At 38.1% G+C, this 21,844-nt stretch overlaps 1 protein-coding gene across 8 annotated transcripts in view; it reads left to right on the top strand.

The window, feature by feature from the left end:
- The first annotated feature begins 1,632 nt into the window (after nucleotides 1-1,632).
- LOC149264214 (uncharacterized) overlaps nucleotides 1,633-21,844 on the top strand; it is a 153,724-nt gene continuing 133,512 nt past the window's right edge. For 4 of the 8 annotated variants that reach the window (XR_016259611.1, XR_016259621.1, XM_089427683.1 and 1 more), the window contains exons 1-5: nucleotides 1,636-2,462; nucleotides 6,881-7,126; nucleotides 7,357-7,438; nucleotides 17,821-17,902; nucleotides 18,026-18,366. Coding sequence is in view for 4 of the 8 variants with exons in the window: in XM_089427683.1 (XP_089283809.1) it covers nucleotides 2,058-2,462; nucleotides 6,881-7,126; nucleotides 7,357-7,438; nucleotides 17,821-17,902; nucleotides 18,026-18,366 (1,156 nt within the window). In the remaining 4 variants the exon portion in view is untranslated. Of the gene's footprint in view, nucleotides 2,463-6,880; nucleotides 7,127-7,356; nucleotides 7,439-17,820; nucleotides 17,903-18,025; nucleotides 18,367-21,844 lie in introns of all 8 variants that reach the window. The other 4 variants (XR_016259610.1, XR_016259618.1, XM_089427674.1 and 1 more) reach the window with 2 other exon arrangements.

Below are 21,844 nucleotides of genomic sequence, written 5' to 3'. Positions count from 1 at the left end.
ATATTAATATAAAAACTATCACATATATTATTTTTTATGAAATAATTAATAATATTTTTAAAATAGAAAATATATCCATTAAATTTAAATCAAAATCATTACACAGCTTGAGTGGGCCCAATGGTTAAGATCTCGTGTTTCCTCCTAAGAGGTCACATGTTCAAAGCCAGAGGTGGGTAGAGTATGTATGCATTCATAGACTTAATAGTCAAATCATTGCGTGGGTCCTTTGTCCCACAAACAAGGGGGTCTCATACACCAATTTGGTGAGGTGGGTCCCTTGTCCCATAAACAAGGGGGTCAAACAAGGGGGTCTCATAGACCAATTTGGTGAGGTGGGTCCCTTGTCCCATAAACAAAGGGGTCTCATACACCAATTTGGTGAGGTGGGTCCCTTGTCCCATAAATAAGGGAGTCTCAACACCAATTTGGTGTCTTGCTGGCCTTGACCTTCCCTTGTCCCACAAACAAGGGGGCCTCATACACCAATTTGGTGAGGTGGGTCCCTTGTCCCATAAACAAGGGGGTCTCATACACCAATTTGGTGTCTCACTGACCTTGACATTAAAATTGGATAACAATAATAAATTTACATTGCTTAAACAATATTTGTTTGATTTCTTTGAATATATATTTTTATCAATTTTGTAGAAAATTTAATATTAAGGTCCAAGTTAGGCCTAGGCCAAGGCCAACTCCTATATTGGATGAAAGAAATATTAATTACCCACAATTAAATGCTTATCGCTTTATTAAAAAATGATTAGAATTACAAAGTTAAATTATTTAGTAAATACAGACCAAGGTAACTTAAATGTTTTCAAAACATAAAATTCATTTATATATTATTATTATTTTTTCACAATTAAATGCTTATCACTTAATTAAAAAATTATTAGAATTATTGAGTTAAATTATTTAGTAAATACAAACCAAATAATTCCGAGCTTAGATTTTGTGATCCATAATGTTTAGAGAGAAAATTTATCACATCAAATAATTTATTGGAGCATTTATAAAGTCAAAGTAGTTACAAACGTTTAAAAACATCTTCATAAAAATAAAAAAAATAATAATATTTCTTTTAATAACAAATAAATTATAAAATAAATAAATAAGTATAAAAAATGAATAATTAAGAATCATGCAAAATTTCAAAAAAAATAAAAATAAACATAAGAAATCAAGAATTAAGAATTATACATTTTTTCAAAAAATAACTTAATGTTTTGAAACTTAGAATCCATTTATATACATCAAACAAAGGAAAAAACAATTTGTCCTATAAACTATCTTTAATCTCATAAACAACGTTAAAATAATTTTTTTTTTTTTTATTTCTTTCTACATTATTATTATTATTTTAAAAATTAAAATCCATCCCTCCATTTACTTATTTATATACTAATAAAAATTTATTTATTTATATATAATAACATTCATGTCTAATAAAAAATTTATTTATTTATATATAATAACATTCATGTCTAATAAAAAAATTATATCCTTAAATTCCGAAATGTTCCCTCAAAATTATAGTTAAAATAAATTTATATCCTCAAATTTCGGTAAAAAAAATGCATCGTCGAACTTTCAGCTTTAAAACACCCCAACCTTAAAACAAACGTTTAGAGTTCGCCCTATAATTACCGTTTGCACACCTCGCTTCCTTGGAACGTGGATTCCGAACCCTGCCTCTAAGGTTCAAAGTGCACATAGAAGGTCCGAAGTTGCCTTTCTTCCATGGTCCTTAACTGCACATGGACATTATCATATGGATAAGCCGCCAAGGCATCGTCCCGCGAAGGCATTGTCTGGTATAAAAATTACCTTCGTTGTTTCAATTTCATCCGAAATGAATGTGGGCGTTCAAGCATAAGCTTCTAATGTGCTTGGAAATTATTACGGGTATTCAGATGTCGCGCGCCCCTAAATTGATGTGAAATCCCCACTTGAAAAGCTCAACACCTACAAGCCTCTTAATATCCAGGGGACGAAGGTTGTCAGAGAGAATTTCACTTCTCATTCGGGCTGAAATCGTAGTACCACCATAACAAATGATGATGTCAGGTGAAGAGAAGAATGTACAGGCCCCGGACTTGGCCGCCATTGAGGCTTCATGCCCTCTTGCAGGTCCAGGAAATGGCGGTGGTGATAATAATAACTACGGGGATGGGGAATGCAGGGCTATGGTGGCTCTTCCTGCTTCTGAAGAAGAAACCAAAATTGTGAAGAGTAACAAGAACGAGGAGTATGGGTGGGAAGCAGCTTGTGCGTGGTTGATGACATTGCCCAGGCGGAGGAATGTGATGCAAAATGAGATTGAAGTTTGGCTTGATCACAATAAGCACAATCTCTCTACAGAAATCATCAACATGCCTCGGCAGCATCTCTACCGATACCTTATTAGCCAGCACAAGCTCATTCGCAGAGCTGACCAGCCACAGTCACCCCAGCAACAGGTGCCATTTATAGTCTCTACTTTCTTCGATAAGTATGCTTTTGCTTAGTTTCACTAGTAGCTATGAACCCCAACTTCAGTACTATGCCCACTTTAACATGAAAGAGATTTAAATTTTGTACCTTTGCCTGAGTAAACCTTTACCAATGACCATGTGGTCATACTTTTAATGTCAATTTCAATCTAACTCTTAATTGTTAGATCATGTTTTTTCTTTTCCAAGGAAAATATTACAGGGAAACCTAAGGAATGCTTCCCCAAATTTGTGAAAGGCATTCTTGGTAAACCCATTGGGTCTTGACTAGCGTGTCTAAACCAGATGGGTTTGAACGGGGCATCTGTTGACACAGGACTAGCCAAATGACAAGCAACATTACTCACAACTAGTTGAGCTAATTGCTTGAGCTAAATGGTATATTGTGTTTTTATGTACACCTGTTCAATTATTTGATCTTCTCTCCATGTCGTCATGGAAGCTCTCGTTTTGGCCATCAATTTAAATCTCTGTCAATTTCCATACTTTTATATTTACAAGTTTCTGCCATTTTTAAATTTGGTTTACCGATTCCTTTATTAGGCAATTTTGAAAGTGTTCTCATAATTGCATCGAGCAATTTTGCCAGATGGAATAGCTTGAGTGCTTTGAGCTTCTTGCAAGAGGTCTTGGGGTTGATCCCCCAGCTTGGCTGCCACTGTTGTCTGCCTTACTTCATCCGTCAGGCAATGTAATTCATGCTGATGGCTTTGCATTCGGTATCATTCACAAAATGTAGGAAAGTGCCTGGGGTCGCTCCATGAGTGCCCGGGGTTTCTCCATGAGGTTTTCTTTTGAAAAAATAATTGCAACAAGAGAAGCGAGGTGCACTCATGCCCTGGGGCGGAAGAGATGTATCACGTGTCACATGTATACATAAACCAGAAAAAGAGCTGATGTAAAAAAAGAAACAGAAAAGATGTGTCATGTGTTACGCATGCATAAACCAAGAAAAAGGCATTTATGTAAAAAAAAACAAACAAATAAAGTAAATTAGCATATCAATCAGAAATCCATATATGAAATGAAATGAAATGAAATTTTAACGTCCACGAGACTAGTTATAGTCTATGGGACCACTAGCTTCCCTATTTTTTTTGTCTTTTGCAATTCAATCTTCTTATTATTCAAATTAATGATGAGCTGACCCAACCTTCTAACAGTCCCCTCACTGAAAAGACAATGTTGCTGTAACTATCTCTGATGTCTCTGAAAAGCATCACATTCCAAAATGAAATGTTTTTCCGATTCCACTGTCCCAGAAGTCCAAAAATGTACACACCCGCTCTTCCCAAGCTTTTTTAGGTCTTTTCCCCCGACCTGTTTCGCACCGTAATTGATGCGAGTTAGTTCTTAATTGAGCAATAAGAATCTTTGCTCTCCATGGAATGCTAGCTCCAATGTACTCTTTTTGTTGGAGATCACACATGGGGTTGAATTCTTGAACATAGTACTTCTTCTTTCTACCCTACTCTTTTACCCATATATGCTTATGAAACTTCTCCATAACATAACTCTTCAAATCCTTTGCTATTTGTGGGACATGCATTGATGTAATATTCCATTTTTGCATCCATTTGTTGTTTTGTCTCATCCATGATTTCTTTCTTTCACTCATTCCTTCATTGAAGATAACTTTAGGCCATCTACCTTCTCCCATTTGCTCAATTCTCTGAAGATACCTTATGAGGCGCACCATAGCAATTGCTTCAATGGAAGTTGCTCCTGTTTCAACTTTTTTATTTTAAACTTGCTCATGATCAAACGTTTTTGGATTTTCTCAATTTGCTTCCATTTTGAGACAGGGACGCTGCTATCCCACAATTCACACCCATATAATATCACTAGACGAACTAGGAGCCCTAAAAGCATTTTAATTGTTTTCCAATCCCATAACTCCGCCTCCTTACATCTGTTTTGAAGAGCATATAATGCTTTCCACTCTCTTAAAATTCTCTTCTTTCTGCAGTGCTCTCAATTGAGCTGCTTGTTGAAATCAATCCCGAGGTACTTTTATTCCTTTACTTCTTCAAGAATGTTGCCTTCAAAGAAGAACGTATGCTGGCTCTGCTTCTTTTTATTTGAGAAAATCATTATTTTGGTCTTTCTGGTATTGATTTGCATCCCCACTGCTTTACATAAATGCCCAAGGGCATATAGGTGCATCTGCAATCCTTGGGCCGATTTAGCAATCAATAGAAGGTCATTAACATATAAAAGAAGCTTTATTACAAACTCCCCCCACCGAACACCATCCCCACCTTGCAGATTTAGCCACTCTCCCAATTTATCAATGTATAAACCAAAAAGAGTAGGGGATAAAGGGAAACTTTGCTTGACTCCTATGTCACTTCTAAAGCTTTCTGAAATGCCTCTTCATAAAGCCTATGGACAACAATGCTATAATGTGAAGGTATTTCAAATTCTTCCATTCTACTCCACAAAAAAGGGTATTGCTAGACTAGTTGTCCAATCTCTTGGGAATCCTGGTCGAATGACGTTGTTGAATATTTCCATGATGTGCGGTGCAAGAATGCTCATTCCCCACTTTAGATATTCTGCTTGAAGTTCAACCAAGTCCTTTGCCTTTCCTATTTTCAACTTCTTAAGGCTCTGTGCATATGTTTCTTTAGATTCCCTCTCAGTGCTCAATAGTTCTGGGGTTAAGATGGATCTATCTTAGTGATATTATAGCTCTCACATGCAAGCATAGTCACAACTTTTTTATGGTACATATGGACAAAAAATACCGAAAAAAGTAGTCAATGTATTAAATAATAATTATAACCTAATTTAAAGTCATAGCCTAGCCAGATGTCAAATTGATGTATGAGATATTTTTGTTTGTGAGAGAAGCGACCCCTCTACAAAGCAATTTTACTGCTTCATTTATGGAGGTGTACATATCTTGCCTGCTTTGAATTTGATATGTAACCTCAAGGAGGAAACACATGTTCTTAATCGTTCAGCCCATTCAAACTGTACAGAAAAAAACAATTAATATGATAAATACATAAAGAAAAACAGTAAATTTCACAATTTAAAGATCATACAATTTTGTGATAATTTCCCAAATAGTTTCAAAATTCCTTTTGAGAAAGGTATATTTATGAAAAAAATTTGAATGTTTAGCATCTTGATATCCATATGGAAAAATCAACAGTATTCAACCGTAGTTTGAAGTCTGATTTGGTCAATGGAACCATGACTGACTTATCTGTTTTTCGATATTTATAACATGGTCAACCAAAAACAGAGGAAAACTGGCACTGGCAAGAAAAATTAATGTTTTTTGTACTAAGCATGCAGCCCTAATGATAGTTGGCTGGCAGGGGATAGAATTGTTATAACTATTAGGGCCAATAAGGCTGTACAGGAAGAAAAACATTAAATATGTTGGATATATAAACAACAATAAATTGTACCATTTAAAGAATATAAGAATTTATAATAGTTTCCCCAATAGTTTCAAAATTTCTAATGAGAAAGGTATATTTATGAAAACAAAATTTGAATGCCTAGAATATCGAAATTCATGCGGAAAACAAAATTTGAATGCCTAGAATATCGAAATTCATATGGAAAAAAAATCAAGAATATTCAACCGTAGTTTGAAGTCTTCTTTGGCCAATGAAATCATTGAGTGACTTGCTGTTTTTCGGTTGTTTTGACGTGATTGCCAAAAAACGGAGGAAAACTGGCAACAACAAAGAAAAATGAATGTTTTTGTACTATGCATGCAATTGAGCTCTAAAGACAATTGACTGGTTGAGGGATAGAAATTTTTATTGAAAATAGATACTTCCCCAATTAAGTTATCTGTTAGACTGGCCAGGGACTTTCTCCCTTTCTTATATCTGTAAGATAGGTAGGAGTAGTTAGAATGTTAGTAGTACCTACCTTTATTAGTTAGAATGTTTGGTCCTGAGTCCCTGACTCCTACCTGATACCATTTAATGCATCACATTCAGAAATTTCATGCTAAGATATTGAAGAAAAGGGAGAAACAGCTAAAAGAAGCGGCTTTGCTAAGTTTGAGCATTGCTTAGTTTACAACTTTTTTCTGGATAGCTGGAAGGATTATATGATGATTATGGTTAATAATAAATATCCCACTAAAACTAGACTTGGTTTATTAGATCTTAAGATATGCATTTCAGAGTGGTGTCTATAAAGTTTAAACAACTGAGATTTTTTTTTAAATCAAGATTTCTTAATTGTTAGTACTCTCAATAAAACTTGGATTTTCAGTGATGAAAACCTAGTGGCTCACACTTTTTCATAGATTTTATGATGGAGAAGCACTCTGCTAATTAGGAATGGGGGAATCGAATATTTGGCTAATTGTGAGTTCCCTTATGGCTAATATCTATTAATTTGTGCAGAAAGCTATCCAGAACAATGGAATAGGTTTGTCAGAAGATTTAAAGCATAGACAGATGTTGGTGGATGGTGGTTTGATGCAAAGAGGAGAGTTGTCAGCCGAACTTCAGCATGGTCATATTGATGGCTTTCTGAGAGACAGCAGAAACTCAGATACTGAGAGAAATGCTGTTCAAAAGGGAGATCTAGATGGTGGTGAGGCTCTTCCCAGAAATAATATCCCCGCCTTCATTGATGGCACTTCCAATGTAAGAATTGGAATCTAAATATTATTTTGGAGTAACGCATATGCTATAATGTTAACTTTGTTCTCTTTTAGGCTGCTGGTAGCACACACACTTCCTAGCACTTTATGTAAGATGGAAGTCATGTCTCTGTTATTTTTCTATTTCTATTCTTGTGTTGACATTGTCATTGTTACCACATGATACCTTTGCCTTTTCAGACCTGTAATAAATTTGAGGGATGTGACTTGTAGGAGTTGAAGAATTCTGATATTCGATTAGAACAGGAGCATGGAAACGGGACTATGCCCTTGGCACTGACCATGTTGGACTCAGGTATATGTTACATATTATTTTTCGAACCTGTTCTAGTGTAAATTAAGGCTTAATGACTACTTTTTTGTTATTTTGTTCTGTTAAATTTCTTATTGCAGGTTAAGAAATAGAATTTATAATTATATGCTTTATAAGGCTTTAGATTTCTCAATTTCTACGAGCTTCTCCTTTTCATCATTGGAAAGTAAAGTGACATCTTGATTTATCTGTGATCCTAAAGACTGTATTGAATCCACCTGAAACTTGGAAATGGTTTTGGTTTCAGAGAAGACGAGCTTTTGGCAAACGGGTATGTGTGTATAGAAGGCACAGAAATAGAAAAATTCTGAAGGTTTAAAACAATTTTACAGAGAATCAAAACATTTTGACATAGCTATTCAAACAGCAAGGAATTGAGAACATAGGAGACAATAACCCACCTAAAATTTGTCTTCATATATTAATGTTCAAAAGGTAAATACATCAATGGTTAAGAGACATCTTTGCAAGCTCAATATCATCATATATCTGATAACTAGTAGGCTTGTGTATTTGAGAGGTAGATGGCACATTTGGTACTGCAAAAGTGTTCAAAAAACTGGGTATATCCCAATGTTTCAAAACTCTGACTCCGACTCCGGCTCGGCCGAGGGTCAACTCTGACTCCGACTCCGGCTCGGTATCGACTCGGCCAGCTCGATTTCAATGACTTGGTCGTTGTAAAAAATACATTAAATATTTATTTTTTATAAACACACATAATTTTAAAGATTTTCATTCATGTTTCCAAACACAGCATTAGAATATAGATAGAAGACAACATATGATCAAAGTAGGCTCATGAATATATCCATTATATCAAAATGGCACCTAGTGCACTGTCCAATACATACACGATGATGATATAGAGATCAAAACAAAAACACATAACCAAGGAGGCTATAAATGGCCTCTACAACAAAAGTATGTGACCAGTACTACTGGCTACTGCTAGAGTTGCCAACATCATCTGGCTCAGTGTTACTTGGGAGCGGGAGCGAAAGTGGGGAGCGAGAGCGAAAACGGGAGTGGGAGCGACATTTTCAGAAGCTCCTGGTTTGGGAGCGAATCCCGGAGGAGTTCGACAACCAATGTCACTAACATCAAGGTACATAGAGGGATTGGTGCTCTTCATTAAATATGAGTTCCATACCCTAGTACATGACAAAATTCAATGGAAACATTGCAATCCTCCAATCCTGAAATCCTGAAAAACTAATAAGTCTGTTGGATTTTGAATGAAATCTAAATTCTACTTTCTCCATATGAAATCCAATGAGGCCGGAACCACTCTCAAACATCTTGAGTCATTTCATGGTAATGTTAAAAATTTAAGTAAATTCTCCTTAATCTTCATTTTGATCCTTTTACTTTAAGAATTTAACATTACCATGAAATTTGAATAGCATATCAATACTAGGAGAGGGGAATGGACCCCAAATAGCACTTAGCCAATTTAGAAAATACCTTGGAGTCCCCAACAATCAGCTAAATGTTAAAAAGTAAAAAAAAATTAGAAAAATTGCTGTTTTTTTGGGTAACTGGCCGGATTTAATGACTCGGCCGAGTAGATGCAGAAACGGCCGGGTTGACCGAGTCATGAATGACTCAGCCGAGTCATGCAATAACTCTGCCGAGTCAGTCATGACTCGGCCTCCTGAACTGGTTTTTCTGCGGGGTCATAAAATTCTTCAATGACTCGGATCAACTCGGCTGTTTCGGATTCGATTCAGTCGAATTTTAAAACAGTGGTATATTCGCAGAGGTTGAACACATCCACACAGGTTGAATTCCTTAAGGCAACCCCTTACATGCAGAGACCAAAAATCAATACACCTGTGATTATGTGGTTAAGACCTTAAAAAAGAGACAGTCCATGGCCCTAGCCTAGACAGCTACTTGAGACAATATTTCAATGCAAAAAGAAAATAGATTGCATGAAAATATCTCAGCAATCGAGCATCAACAAATGATCCTCTATGCTATTTAAATAGAGATCATGACCAATTGGGGGTTAAGCCACAGATCAAGTGCCATTATTATTGAGGAGAAGAGCTGTCAAATCTCTTTATGTCTATAACATGATTGTGATTGTTGGATTAGTTAGTTACAAAAGTACTCTAAAGAAACGCACTTTACCTAAAGACACATTAGACCAAGTTGATCTTAAATAACTCATAAGTGTTTAAATATCTTAACATGCCCTCTAAATAACAACTGGGGATAAGATTGAAGGATTTCCAGAGGTGACACAGTAGGAGAAGGAAGAAGGAATTACAGTCTATCACCCTTAATGAAACTCCTTAACTCCAAACATAGATCAAAGAGTGGAAAACTTTTGCTTCAGCAAGGGTCTTTGTGAAAAAGTTTGCAACTTGATCATTTGTTTGGCAATAGAGCACTTCAAGGATGCGATTTGGTAGAGACTTTTTGATGAAATGCATGTGTAGCTCAATGTGTTTGCTAGCTTGATGTTGATTTGGATCTTTGGTGAAATAATGGGGATTCGATTGTTACACCAGAGTGTGGTCAGATGTTGCTGTTGAAAGCCAAACTTTGAAAGAATTTGTTAAAGCCACATGGCTTCTTGACTCTCATGAATTGATGCTTGCAATCCAGTTCTAGCGGTTGAAGTATCCTTAGTCAATTATGGTTGCCTAAACTACTTGGGATCTTTTGGATTCACATGCCAGTTCTTTGTGGCCCTTGATGTATATTGTTCTTTATTTTGACATATGGGGTGAAGTTTAGAATAAATGAAGACAAGAATTTTGGCCTTCCTACAACCTAACTTGTTATGTTTCATTGAGTGAATATAGTTATACGTGCTCTAGCTACTTGAACAACATAAAAAGAATTGAGATCATTTTCAAGGCACATCAACTTTCCTATGGTAATCCAGAGCGTGATTCCCTTGATGGCTACCCTAGCATGCATTGGCCTTGGCTACCCTACCATGCATTTGGGTTTGTTCTGATGTTTTTGGTGTTCATCCAAGCTTTTTTCTTATTGGCGTCAACGTTTCCCTTATTGGGGAGTATTTGTTGTGGCTTCTATTGGCTTGCACTCATTGCTTGCATTGACCCTTTCTAGAGTATTTTGCCTTGTTGCTTGGCAATTGTTTCTCCTTCCTCATGGTAGATCCATACCTTGGGATGTGAGCACAACATTGAGGGTTGATGGAGGTAGATGTAACAATAGTTCCTTTGGAAGGCAAGTTGCTGTTATGTAGGGGTCAGTCTCTAGTTCATACTCAATTTACTCGTCCTTAGTTCAATTCAGACTTAGTTTAGTTCTATATGCATTTCTATATTTTTCCAGGGTGAACATTTGTGATGGGTTTTTTAATTTTAGGTACATGCACACGTGCATGCTTCATTGTGTGCTTTGTACTCTAGGATTGATGAGTACTTGTTACGTTTGGGCTTCACCAAGACTTCTGTAGACCCCAATCTTTATTATTTATTTTATAGATATGTTTTGCATGTTTTGGTCCCATACGTAGGTGACTTGATATGGACAAGGAGCTTTGAGAAGCTCATACTAAAGTGTAAGGAAAAGCTGGCATGAGAGTTCTAGATGAAGGACACTAGACTAAGGCACTATTTCATGGGCGTGGTAGGTCCAGGTTACATTTTCATAGATAGGTTAAGTATGTAGTTGAGATTTTGAAGAGATTTGGGATGATGGAATGTAAACCTTTGGCTCTCCTATAGCACCAAATATGCAGTTGCACATAGGTTTGGACTCAGATTTGGTAGATACTTCGATGTATAATAGTTGATTGGATCTTTGATGTATATGGTTAATACCAAACCTGTTATATGTTTTGGTTTGTTGATTTTGACTAGGTAGAGGAATCTAGATGTTGGTGCCAAGAAGAGTACTTCAAGTTGTTGCTTTAGATTGGGCTTAGGAGTGATTGGGTTGAGTAGGAAGTAAGCATTAGTGGTGTTGAGTTCAATAGAGGTAGAGTACGTGGTAGTCAAAATTGCTATTTGTGAAGCCATTTGGCTTTACAAGTTGATAGTAGAGCTAATAGGTGAGATGTTGGAGCCTATTGTGGTCCACTGTAACAATTAGAGTTCTATTATACTCCTTGATAGTCCAGTATTCCATGACTACTCCAAGCACTTCGACATCTATCACCAATTTTTCCAGGAGAAAGTTTAGAAGGAAGCAGTGGCTGTAGAGTATGTTTAGATAGATCAGCAGGTTGTAGATATCTTGACTAAGCTCCCCACAAAAGGTAAGTTTGAGATGTTCAGGGAGAGTTTGGGTTTGGTGGAGAACAATTTCTGCACTAAGAGGGAATGTTAGTTTTCACTTGTTTATGCTTGTATAATCTTCTTTATATTATAGTGCCAAGGCACACACACTGGGTAGGTGCAATAGCAGGTATGTACATCAGTAGTAGAAAGGGTGCATTTAATTCAGGCCCATACAACAACCGCTATGGTGGTAGTTTGCCTAATTTTTTTTGCATAATAGTGTGAGGGAGGCACATGTATGTAGGAGAGAAGAGGGCACATGCATGCCTTTGGTTTTGCTACCTTTAGTTAATCACTAGAACAATTCTGCACAAGTATGCTCAACTCTCTCAGCTCATAAGCTAGCTCTTGACCAACACAGCCAATTTTGCGGCTCTCCAAGCTCTTAATCTCTTGCGTAATTCCTAGGATGAATAGCTTGTACTTAAAAGGAATTCATGCTTCCAAAACTACGCAATCCAAACATAGGATCAATCTCTGATGCATGCATGATATTTACACTCCAGTAAATAATATCACTGATAGTACACTGTCCCTGCACTCTAGTCTCAACTGGGTCTTTTTCTGAACTGACATGCATGAGTTTCTCATGAGGGAATCTTCACTTAACTGGAGTAGGACTAGTGGATGCATTAGTGCGTCAATTGATTATTAGTCCTCTATTAGTTCCAAAAACAATTTAGAACTAATTTAACTGAACTTAACTCAGTAAACTAAGTGATCTAATTTCCAACTCAATTTAAACTCATACTGGACCCCTCAAACTTAGGGAGAACATATACATGACTATAGAAAGACTTCCAACTCGAAATTCCTAAGCTAATTAAGTTAATTAAACTTAATTAACTATTTACAAGTTATGAGAATAGAATTCAATTTTATTTTGCAGTTTAATTCAAGGACGAATTAAACTGGAATTTTTCGTTGCCATTTCTCAACACTCCCTCTCAACAAGAAAGGGATTATCAGCAACCCCGATCATGTCTCTGTGAAACTTGAATTTACATTTTGACAATGCCTTTGTCAAAATGTCAACATCTTGCTCCTCCGTGGGAATGTACTCTAACAACATAATTCGCTTCAATATACAATCTCTGAGATGATGATATCAAATATCAATATGCTTGGACCGATCATGAAAAAATGGATTTTCAGAGAGTTTCATACAACTCTGATTATCGTAGTAAATCACAGTTGGATCCATCTGCTGACCAAACAAACCATCCAGGATCTTCCTCATCTAGATGGCCTCACATGCTTCTTGACTCGCAGCCATGTACTCTGCCTCTACCGAATTTATAGCAACCGATCTCTGTTTCCTCTGCCGAATTTATTGCAACCAATCTTTGTTTCTTGCTGTAGCAAGAAATTGCCGTTGACTCAATACTGAAGATCCCTCCTGATGTGCTCTTCTAGTCGGATGGACTCCCTTCCCAATCTGCATCGGTGAGGCCTTGAAGCTTCACTCTCTTTGTTCGTCTGTACCATAATCCATATTGAAAAGTGCCCCTGAGGTATCTTGATTCTCAACACATGCTTTGCTGCCTTCCAATACAGCTTGGTAGGCCTAACCATCGCTTGACTAAGCTGGTTAATTGCATAGCACATATCTGGTCGTGTGTTCACCAAGTACATGAGTGAACCCACAAGTTGCCTGTAAACAGTAGCTTCCATTACTTCCCCCGAAGTAGTATCCTCCTTCCTCCAGTTACCTGCTCAACAATTTACAATGATCAATAGTTTGCCTTCAACCGCTATGTGGTACAGGTTCGCATCTGTTTCACTCATCGTGAAGCCCAATCTGGTGAAGTAGCTATCTATCATGGTGTACCAAGCACGGGGTGCTTGCTTCAGCCCATACAACGCTTTCTTGAGCCAGCACACATGTGATTCACTGTCAAAGATTTCAAAACCTTCATGCTGCTCTATGTACACCTCTTCCTCAATCATGCCATTAAGGAAGGCTGTCTTCACATCCATCTGATGTATCTTCCAACCCCTCTGTGCTGATAGTGCCAATATAGATCTGATTGACGAGTACCTTGCAACAGGAGCAAAGGTCTCATCATAGTCAATTCCCTCTAACGGTGAAAAGCCACGGGCCACAAATCTAGCTTTATGCTTCTCCACACTACCATCTGCAGCTTGCTTTATCTTGTAAAGCCAACGGGAGCTCACCATTGATTTGTTCTCCGGTCTCGGGACCACATCCCAAAGACTTTTACGAAGTATGGAGTCATACTCCTCCATGGCATCAAGCCAAACCGACCGTTGCACTGCTTCCTTAAAGGAAGATCGCTCTGTCACAACACATTCGCCCATAAGAGCCATGTATCTAGCATACCTCTCATGTGACCTCCTCTGCTTGTGCTAAGAAGTGGGTGCTCCCACATTCTCTCGTGCATCATCCAACAACTTGTCAGCCCCTTTGGTGCGCTTTCTTCTCTCTTTGGAAGACTCTGCCTGAGTGGATGTCTCCACTCTCGGATCCTCTGCATGTGGTTGCTGCACATCAATATGAGGCTCCTCAACCTTAGGAGCTAAAGGCTCCTCATCCGCAAGTAGCTCAAGCTCCCTCTCAAGGGAAACTCGCATGGCCTTCTCCTCATCGAATTTAACATCCCTGCGAACCACTGTCATCTTGTTGGTCGGCAAGTACACTTGATAGTTGTGAGGTGTATCAATGTACCCCACAAATATCCCCAACTCTACTGTCGACTCAAGCTTCTTCCATGCATCTTTGGTCACATGGCAATATACCGATGACCCAAAATTTTTGAAGTGACCAACATCTGGCCTCTTACCGGAATAAGCCTCCTCTAGTGTCTTCATCTCAAGTATACGATGTGGGCTACAGATTTGAACATAAACCGCTATGTTGCATGCCTCAATCCACAAGTGTAGTGGTAGGCCCTAATCATGCAACATCGCCCTCGCTGCCCCTACTATGCTTTTGTTCTTCCTCTCGGCCACCCCATTCTACTGAGGGTTATGGGGTGCCGTCAACTCCTGTTTAATCCCTTCCGCTGCACAGAAGTTCTTAAACTCATTTGAGACATACTCACCACCGTTATCACTCTGTAGAGCTTTAACCTTCTTGCCCGACTCTTTCTCCACTAATGCTTTAAACTCACAAAACTTTGTGAAAGTTTGATCCTTTTTTCTACATGAAAAATATCCAACATTTACGAGAATAGTCATCAACAAATATAACATAATACTTGTGTTTGGCCGTGGATGTTGTCGAGAATGGTCCACACACATCTGAATGGACTCGCTCTAGAATAGCCTCTGCTCGACTGTCTCTGTCGTGAAAGGAAGACTTGGTGTATTTTCCCAAAGTACACCCCTTGCATGTATCAACTTGCTCAAGTGTACCTTTGGGAAGACCGGTAGAGATATGTTGCAATATCTTCAAAGCCCCATGATGCAAGTGGCCCAATCGCCTGTGCCACAACTCACCAACGTCTCAGCTCTGCACCCTTTTTGCTTTTGTGCTCAAAGCAGCACACTCCTCTACCTCCAACTTATAGAGATTCTTCACCCGAATCCCTATCTTCTTTACTTGACTCGTGGCTATGTGTCGAAGGAACGCCTTTCCTTTCGAGAAGATCACATCATAGCCTCTATCCTCAAGCATGGCAACGGATACCAAGTTCTTCTTTAGCCCAAGCACATACATAACATTCTTCAAGGTGAGTGGAGCCCCATGCTCCCTCTGAAAAGTAATCATGCCCAATCTGGTAACACTACTTCCCATCGTCACCCATTTTGATATGCATATGGAGATCTTTCTCTTCCAGGTCACTGGATAACTCTTTGTCGCCAGTCATGTGGAATGAAGCTCCACTATCTAAGTACCATACACTTCCCATCATTGATGACACCATGCATGCAATGAGGGAAAAGTCCAATTCGAATTGAGAGGCCAAAGCCTCACCCACCACTCCTCCTGAGGTCTTCTTGGACTTCTTGAGGGGACAATTTGTAGCAAAATGGCCCAACTCATGACAATGAAAGCACTTAACTTTTGTCATGACATTGCTGAACTGAGTGCAACCGATCTCTGTTTCCTGTTGTAGCAAGAAACTGCCGCTGACCCAATACTGAAGATACCTCCTGATGTGCTCTTCTTGTCGGATGGACTCCCTTCCCAATCTACATCGGTGAGGCCTTGAAGCTTCACTCCCTTTGTCCGTCTGTACCATAATCCATACTGAGACGTGCCCCTGAGGTATCTCGATTCTCAACACATGCTTTGCTGCCTTCCAATACAACGTGGTAGGCCTAACCATCGCTGGACTAAGATGGTTAATTGCATAGCACATATCTGGTTGTGTGTTCACCAAGTACATGAGTGAACCCACAAGATGCCTGTAAATAGTGGCTTCCACTACTTCCCCTGAAGTAGCATCCGCTTCATTCATCGTAAAGCCGAACCCGGTGAAGTAGCTATCTAGATTCTATCCCGGTGTACCAAGCACGAGGTGCTTCTTCAGCCCATACAACGCTTTCTTGAGCTGCCACACATGCAACTCACGGTCAAAGAATGGTTTATTTCATAATGTTATCTGGATTCCCTTAAGTTTTACAAGGTGAGAATATCTGGGTGGTAACAGTTTGTTTCCTAGTTCATGTTAGGAACAAAGAACGGTGATGTTCTTGTGGATTGCGAACCAATGGAGCCTGTGTCACTTCTCCTTGTCGCTGACATGCATATGGTTCTTGCTATTCTTTTGGATGCAATTTCAAGCTTCGTAGCTTCACTTTCTTCCTGCCTATTTGACAGTTTGTGGATAGCTTCTTAAATCTGTTACTGGATTTTATAGGGATACTTTGGTACAAGTGTCAACTTCATGGCCTGAGATTCCTGGAAGGTGGTATTATAAGTGGCTAGTCCCTCCATTTATCCCTTTCCACAAGGCTTGCAACTTGGTGTTTGGCAGTTTGTCCCCTCAAAAGGTTCCCCATATTCCCAAAATCAATACAAAGCCTTTGACATGTGGGAGTGTGATTAATTAAACCTAGGCAAAAAATAAAAGGCAGTTCAATGTTAAAATTCCATAGGCCCAAGATCTGATCTATGACTAAACTGAGCACATAAACACACTAGAAGCCCTTAACTAGCAACTTAGCACAGTGGAACAAATTAGCAGTGGTGAAATCAATAACAGTACACAAGTTTTATGAGCTCAAAACTCATTTTTCATTAGTTCATCGATAAGAAAACATTAGGGCTCCTGTACCACAGATTTCCACTGACAGGTTCCAGTTAATGAATATTATATTATATTTCATAATTACGATTGCACAGAGTTGAACAATAATGATTGGGCAGCAGTAGTCTGCTTACAATGCTACCGCCAGTTTTGCTCAAGTGAGGGCCCTATCTGTGTCATGGCAATATGTAGAGAATGGCTTTGTATGTCCTTGTCAATGGTCCAGGGGTTTTCCTTTCTGAATTCTTCATGATCAGTAAAATATGTACATTTTACATAGATGCTGAATAGTAGTATTTTTAGCCTTACAAGATTCAAGTTTATTACCTCTCTGTGAGTGTTAATGCCAGGGACTTCAAAAATTTATAGTCTTAGTGGGGCCTACAGTTGGATGTCTAACATTCAGCACTGTCAACAAGAGTTAATGACTCAATACTGGGGAGCAATAGTCGTTAGATTTCTTTTGCTAGCTCATTTTATCTTGAAAAGTTACTTTATATTTATGGGTATTAAAATCTTCGTTTCAATGCATATTCCATGGATATTATTTTTTGTCTAAAGTTCCCTTTGTTGAGAAATTTTGGGGTCATAATTGTGGTTTCAATATTTATGATAAAAATGCATGTGTTCAAATATAGGCTGTAAAATAGAACTATGTTAACCAAGAATGTTGAAATTTTGGTTTCTCTCTGTCACTTAGACACAGTCAATTTTTTTGTCAAATATACAGAATATGGTTTTAAGGCTTCCACACATTAACTCAGTGCCATTAAAAGCAGGGTATTAGCTGACTCAAACAATTGTTTTCCTGTCATTTCTTTCTCTGATGCTTAGTGATACCATTTGCACGTAAAAATACTTGTGGCTTTGGCAGGTAATATGCTAAAGGACATTTCAGAAGATACTGAGAATTTAGCACAAATGGGAAAAGACGAGGCTCTTAGAAGATATGAACTGTAGGTGAATTGTCTTACTTCCTCGCGAGTTGTAATAGCATCAAATAAAATTTAGTAATATTCTTGTTTCCAACTATATGGTGTCATGAGCTGATACCTTTTTTCTTTGTGATCTCGTTTTAGTCTTTCAAAACTGGAGAATCGGCTCATGACGCTTATTTCAAATTCCAATCAGCAACTGGGTGTGTCTAATTTGTCAAATGGTGGAGTATCTCTCCCGAGTCGGTGGTCATCAAAGAGAACTGGATTCCAGTTCCTAGAAGGCAATGATGGTGCTGAAGGGAGGACCAAACGCAGGTTGCGAGATTCTATTAAATCTCAACAGGATTTAGCAAGCCATTCGATTGTCGGACGGGCAAAGTTAAGATCCTCAGCAGATGCTGAATTAGGACGAAAGCGGAAGAAGACCACGGATAACTTGGATATTTCAGTGTCCAGATGGGTTCAATCTGAACCTCATGGAGGTAAATGCGTGTTTGCTACTCATGATTTCTAGCTTTAACTTCCTCTACCTTTACAAGTCTTGAGCTTCAGAATGTTGCCATTTCTAATTATTTTGTAAAAAGCAGTGTGGAAAAAGTTGGGAAAAAATCGTAAAAACCCGATTTTTTCAGCTGGCCAATTAAATCGGCCGACTTTTTCTGAAAAGATCGGGATTAAATCGTAATACTCCCGATTATATCAGGAGTCCAGCCAAAAAATCGCCAAAAATCTGACAAATGGGAAGATCTGGTTTCTTCATGTTCAGTTTGGAAAGATCCACGGTTTTCTCAGGCCTTATCTTATCATGTAGCTTCATAGGTTTGAGGGTCGAGTGACTTTCACCTGCACAATAAATATCATTACATTCACTTTTCAAATAATTATGAGCTACTAACTAATCCAGTAAATTGATCTACAACAATTGCAAAAACCACCTGCTACATCATTCTGGACTTCTGCTGCTTGAGAGAGTACCAGTGTAAAAGTTAAACATATTACTAAGAAAGTCATAATAAGGGAGGAAGAAGTCATTTTCAATTGCATAACACAATATATTTTTTCCTCTCTTTAGATCTTCTCTCTGGAATAATGTAGATTAATGCTTATGCATGTGGATTTTATATTCTTTTGAATGGACTGAGTTGCTTCTAAGGAAAGCTTATCCTGAGTGTTTCCAATTTCAGTGTCCAAGGTATGAATCTTTCTAGTAGTGAAGACTAGATCCTTTCGTACAGTGGAAGGAATGTTTCCAATTTTATTTTAGAATTTCGCAATAATTTCATCAATCTAGACTCTTACTATACTAGAGTTCTACTCAGAATCTTAACAATTTAAACTCGTTCAATTTCTTTTCTAGGAAGTCCTAAAGGTAACATTACTAAATATGTTTTTTAACCAAAAAAACCCCATCCCGTGGCAGAGTGGAGGGATGTTTCCAATTTTATAATAGAATGTCTCGATACAACTATACAGTTGCTTCCCTAGGGTTTTGCTTCTAGAGGACCACTGAGTCCATTTGCATCCCCAGGGGCTGGGTCTGACTCAGACAAGACTCAAGATTTGGGAATTGATTCACTATTTTGATATGTGATGTAGCACTAGACTTCATATACATATTATATATTAGCTTTCTTTACAAGTTTATGTGGAAATGCATTTATTTGATGTTGTGGATACTTTAGATGCTATTTTTTTTTTAAATGAATATTTTTGTATTTTTTTAATTTTGCTGACTTTTCCAAAAAATTCCTGACTTTAACGAGTTTTCCAATTTTTGGACCCTTGCCGATTTAATCCCGACTTCGACTTTTTCCACATTGGTCTATATTCTTTCATTTATAATCTTAGCGATATCCAATAATGATTTGTAATCATTGGAATGTCTAATACTGATCATTGTCTTTGACGAGAACTATGCTAAAAAAATGTTATCCCAATTAGTGTGGATGGCTTCCAGGCTAGGTGTGGTTAGATAGCCCAATTGAAATGTTATTGACCATGGATCATTCAAACTGAAATCTTAAAATTTCTGAAAGGTCAAAGTCTTCGGTAGGAGAAACCATATCCAACTAAATTACCAAATATGATGGAAACCAGTTCCTCATTCACCATCAAAGTTGTTAAATAGTGCTGGGTATGTCATTCAAGTTGGTGAGATAGCATTAGGAGAAAATTTGTATTGCTTAGACCAGCTATAGAAGTCTTCGGTATGTCAATAGAAGCTATGTTATGTGAGGGGATCCCATATCCTCCCTGTCATTTATTTAATTATGAATCTCACTTTAGAGAAGAACAGGCAGAAATGGTTCCTCTCTTTTGAATCTTCACTTTTACATATTCCATGTTCTAGTCATCAAAGTTAAAATGCATGCCTGTAGATTACGTGCTGTTCTAGTGAAGAGAAAAAATGTTCGAATTCAGTGAATAAAGAAATAAATATCCCAGTATTGCATTACTAGGGTTAGTATGGTTAAGCAAGAACAACATTAGATCAGTTTTTCTGTTAAGAAAGTGTTACAGATTTGATTCCCCAGCTATATCTGTTGGCCAATAAACAGCAAGGAAAAATTAAGAGCAGATTTACGCTATCTTAGTATGTCTCACCTGATCTCAGTTATCGTGAATTCCTAGAGTCTTGTCTGCTGAAAAGGTTACTTTCTGTGTTAGAGTGCCAGTATTCCAAGTTGCATTTTCATGCTACCCTGACGAAGTGGTTCCTGTTTGACACTATCGTTAAATCCATTGTTCTTTATGGAGCTGAAGTTTGGGGACATAGTTTAACTTCAGCGTATTGGTCTCGTGGTGAGGGCATTCAAACTATCATGTTCCAGCGTATGATCTATTGCAAATGGACAGTCTTGTAGGCCATTGTCTAGGATGAGTTTGGGGCTCATTCACTATGCTTGAAGAACATCTTAAGAAACCTCTTTTATCCACACAGGACCCACACCTTAGGAGATTCCACCTTTGGTTGTGACAATACCCTTATCTCTCTCTGTGCTCCTCCTAGGGGCTTCCTCCTTAGTTGCAAACATGGTTGGTTCTTTGAGACCATCTCTCTCCTCTAGTGTATGGTCATATCTGTAGAGTGTCCCCCCCTTTTAGTTACTCTTTGGATGTCCCTTGTCACCTCCTTACCACAAAAGGAGACCAACAAGGCAATGAGGGACGACATCTATCAGAGATACATTTAGATTAGTTGGACCTCCCTCCTTTAGAGTCTTGGTCCCAAGATGACCCTTTCTCATGAGAACTTCATGCAGCTAATGTATTTTCTCATTGTCCATCTCGACTACATACAACATTCCACATCATTAGGTGCATGGCCTCAAGATCCCACTCAATGAATTTTGGGTTTGCTCACATCACCTATGGGTCAAGAGTCAAGACAAACCGATGCATCCCAATGTTTGAGGGGATTTGTTGGTTATGCCATCTCTAAGAGATTAAGTTTGAGGAACACTTTGTCCTCAGGTGTCCTAGATACCATGAAATTTGAAGGAGGTTACACTACTTGTTTCGAGACTTAGGCAAAAACATAGACTCCCTTGTGATCTATTTTTGCTAAGCTTTATATGCTAGTGAGCTGTTGATTCATAGGTGAGAGATTGTGTAGGGCCTCTCTAGGCCTAGTTATGCTCGGTTTTTTACTTGTTTCTTATGGCTTATATTTGTTGGTGGAGGTGATTAGCATTAAGATGACTCCCCCATCCATGATTAGATGGTGGTATATTTATGAGACAATGGACCTCCTCTTACATTGGTTGTAGGTAGATCACCTCGATGATACCTCAAAGTTGGATCTGCTCACTATAATGTCTCACCTTTTAGGTGAGCATGAGTAGCTAATCCTCCTATGAAGATTTCTGAATCTAACACATCAGAAACCCCTACTGCAATATCTGGTTTACTATCTTCTATTTGTTCTTTACATTAACAAGTTATTTATTAACATAAACA

This window comes from Pinus tabuliformis, chromosome 6 (genome assembly GCF_031772625.1).
Source record: "Pinus tabuliformis cultivar Carrire ecotype Pingquan chromosome 6, CPIR1, whole genome shotgun sequence".
Lineage (NCBI taxonomy): Eukaryota > Viridiplantae > Streptophyta > Pinopsida > Pinales > Pinaceae > Pinus > Pinus tabuliformis.
Note: the sequence above shows the minus strand (reverse complement) of the source record. Positions and strands in the feature narration are given on the sequence as shown.